General features: G+C 42.2%; 1 protein-coding gene across 1 annotated transcript; it reads right to left on the reverse strand.

The window, feature by feature from the left end:
* Positions 1 to 1,261: 1,261 nt before the first annotated feature.
* On the reverse strand, positions 1,262 to 2,992 carry LOC104813232. The gene is made up of 5 exons (XM_010540799.1): positions 2,718 to 2,992; positions 2,506 to 2,632; positions 2,014 to 2,328; positions 1,740 to 1,943; positions 1,262 to 1,663 (listed from the first exon to the last, which is right to left on the reverse strand). Exons 1-5 carry the CDS (start codon positions 2,990 to 2,992, stop codon positions 1,262 to 1,264), a joined length of 1,323 nt encoding a protein of 440 aa, XP_010539101.1.
* Positions 2,993 to 3,704: the final 712 nt, after the last annotated feature.

Raw genomic sequence — 3,704 nt, forward strand, 5'->3', positions numbered from 1 at the left:
TGTTCTCTACCTCATTGGAAAGCTCTCTTCAATATCTACGCATAGACACCAAGATCGCATAAATCCGACATTGGAGCAGAAAGTTACGAGCAAATCTGTCAAGCATGTTCGAGTTGAAGAATCGACACGGACCGTGTTGCATTCGACAAACTTTTATTTTTGTCAAATAAATATTAAACTTTTTAAATGACTTTAAAAAAATACTAAATCTTTTAAATGATCCAAAAAAATACATAAACTTTTATGCGTTGTCTAAAAAATACTAAACTTTTTAAATGATTAAAAAAATACATGAATTATATACAATTAAAAACCGACGACAACAATTTGACGTGTTTGTACCTCTTTATACCACGTCGGCTCATTTGTTTATTTTGACAACCGTAGTAGAGTTAAGTGTTTTTGTTTTATAAATTTAAAAGGTTTAATATTTATTTGACAAAATCAAAAGTATAGTGTTTTTTAAAAAAAAAAATTGAAAAATTCAGTGTTTTTGAGATTTTCTCAATTAAAATTTATCTCGAGATACAAATTGTTTATTTCTGGCTTGTTGGCCAACGCAAGTCCCATCTGATCAATGATGGTGTCTTGTAAGACATATAGAGTAGAGGGTTGAACGCCTTCTTTTCCATCTATAAAATTTATTTTACAAAATAAATTAAAAAATTTGATAAAAAAAAAATAGACGAGTCACCATAAAAGTTTGTTTTATTCTCTTGAAGTCGCACAGCGAACAAATATCCGTCGCAACAGCTTGTTTGCGACGGATAACGCAAACGGATAACGACGGGGACAAATCCGTCGGTACAGAGTTGTCGCAAATTTGTTTCAGTCGGTTAACCGTCGCACAATTACGACGGACAATTCCGTCGTATTCCGTCGTTAATTTACCGACGGATATAAAACCGTCGTAGACCGTCGCGTTTATATTTGTCGCACATTCCGACAGACTTATCCGTAGCAAACGTTACCGACGGAATCTATCCGTCGTTTATGCGTCGCTTTCTTGATTTCCGAACGTAACGACGGATTACGGTCCGTCGCAATTAACTGCGACGGATTACGACGGATTACGTCCGTCGCAACGTTTGTAAAAATAATTAAAAAACAAAAAATTTATTATTAATTTAAAGATTTTAAAAATTAATTATTAAAACAAATTCATAAATTAAAAATACGAATTAATTAAAAACAAAAAAGATTCATATTTAAAAAAAACGTATAATACAATAATTTAGAAAGAGTTATAATACAAATACATCTACGGATCTACCGGTGCATCGTTGTCGAGATTGGTGGGTGCGTCCTCCGGATCGTCCTCAGGAGCATCTGGCTGCCGAGATGTCGTCGGAAAGCCATATTGGTCGAATATAGGTGGCATGAACGGTGTTAGGCGCTGCATCATCTCCTCGAAGCGTACGATCCTCGCTTCGGTCTCGGAGAGCTTCTGTAGCTTCTCCCGATGTTGCTCGAACTCTTCGATCTTCGCCCGGGCCTCTGCCAGTTCTGCATTCGTCCGCTCTTGGGAGCGTTTCAACTCTTCCACTTGACGCGTTAGCGCGACATGGTGAGTAATCGCCGGAGCAGAAGTTTCTCCCCCGCCCAGTTGAGATGCCAAGGTGCCGATACCATAGATACGGCCCTTGGCATCCGGATGGACAACCTATACAACGAAAGAAAAATTAGCATACAATCATATATTTTTAAAATTCAGAACTATTAATTTTATAAATATTTACCTCTAGATATAGGCTGTTAACTTCGGTTGTCGAGAGTTGTGTAGAAGCAGAACTCTCGTCCATCTGGGAGACTTTATCGTCGATCTTGGACTGCACCAACTCCTCGATCTCCTGGACCCGCTCATTCACATATGTACCGTCCGATCGACGGTGTGTGTCCTGAAGAACTCGTAGAACCGACGGTTCTACACCTTCTTTTTGAGCCTACAAACAAAATAATTAAAATTACAAAATTTTTTAAATAAATATAATTATTAATATAAAAGTTACTTACTATATCCATTGCGACTCTGGCGAAAGATCTTCTACCCGCGGTATGAGTTGCTGGTGCGCGATCCCCCACAGATCGAGATCGTCGGTTGGCTGAGGCGACCCGACTCTTCTCTGCTGCATCCTCTGACTCCCAGTGAGCCAGGAGAAGGTTCCAAACACCCTCGCTTATCCACAATGGCTTCTTTCGACATCCCCCACAGATCGAGATCGTCGGTTGGCTGAGGCGACCCGACTCTTCTCTGCTGCATCCTCTGACTCCCAGTGAGCCAGGAGAAGGTTCCAAACACCCTCGCTTATCCACAATGGCTTCTTTCGACTTTGACCCGACCGATAGATCGTATCCCGGAGTCGATTAGCCAGCACTTGCTTCCAACCGGCATAAACCATATCGTGGTGGCGCTCCTCCCAATAAAAAGCTTGTTGCAATAAAAAAAATTGATGTTAATAAAATAATAAATAAAATTAAAAAAATAGTTTGAATTTGAAAACTTACCGCAAATGCACAAAACCAACGTTCCAGAGTCGCTGGAGGGACACGAGTGATACTGAACCAAGGACCCTGAAAATCAGTCTGGAAGATGCTCACAATTGTCTTCCGTATCTCGGTATCACAACCGAACCTATGCGAGTATATAAATATACTTAGTTATATAACTGTAAACGTTAATATAAAATTTAGAAATGAATTGTTACAATGTTTCTTACCATAAAGTACCGTTGGTTCGCTCTGGGCTAAGGTGCGGTCTCGTCGTACGACGATCCTCGGATGCGAGGATTTCCCTGAGTGATACTGATGAATCACGCGAACAACCTTCATGTGAAGGTTGCTGTGTGGATTGACCCGTGAAAGGTTGATCCAAACGAGGTGTGGGTATTGGGGGCTGCTGAGAAGTAGGGGTAGAAGGGCTAGAAACACCGGATCCTCGTCCGCGAGCTCGGACTCCGCTACCCGATCTACTCCCGGAACGTGACTGACTCATCTACATATAAAAATTCTAAACCCTTTAAACCGTAATATCGCCGACGTAATCCCGTAATTTTGCCGGAAATCGGCCGGAAATCGTTCGGGAAATCCGAAAATCTCAAGATTTCGCCGGAAATCGCCCGGGAAATCCGAAAATTTTCGGATTTCGCCGGAAATCGCCCGGGAAATCCGAAAATCCCAAGATTTCGCCGGAAATCGAAAAATTTTCGGATTTCGCCGGAAATCGCTCGGGAAATCCGAAAATCCCAAGATTTTGCCGGAAATCGCCCGGAAAATCCGAAAATTTTCGGATTTCGCCGGAAATCGCCCGGGAAATCCGAAAATTTTCGGATTTCGCCGTTTGTTCGCACAAATCCTCAACCCTAAAACATCAGAATTAACCCTAAACGCGAACACGGCCGGAACTTCGCCGGAATCGCAGGAAATCGCCCGGGATTTTCGGATTTCCACCGAAAATCGTCCAAAAACCCTAAATTGCAGAAATTCTCCGAAGCATCACCAAGGGAGAGAAGGAGAGAGGAAAGACTTACCTCGCGGCGTCGGACAGCTGGGTTGGACGGTGGGTTGGCAGAAATCGCCGGAAATCGGCCGGAAATCGCAGAGAGTTTCGTCGAGCGGAGAAGAAAGAAGAGGGATCGGGTTATGTATTACATATTGCGACGGAACTTAACCGTCGGTACCCGTCGCTAATGTTTGAACACGTGGCC

Source organism: Tarenaya hassleriana, unplaced genomic scaffold (assembly GCF_000463585.1).
Source record: "Tarenaya hassleriana unplaced genomic scaffold, ASM46358v1 Cleome2, whole genome shotgun sequence".
Taxonomy (NCBI): Eukaryota; Viridiplantae; Streptophyta; class Magnoliopsida; order Brassicales; family Cleomaceae; genus Tarenaya; species Tarenaya hassleriana.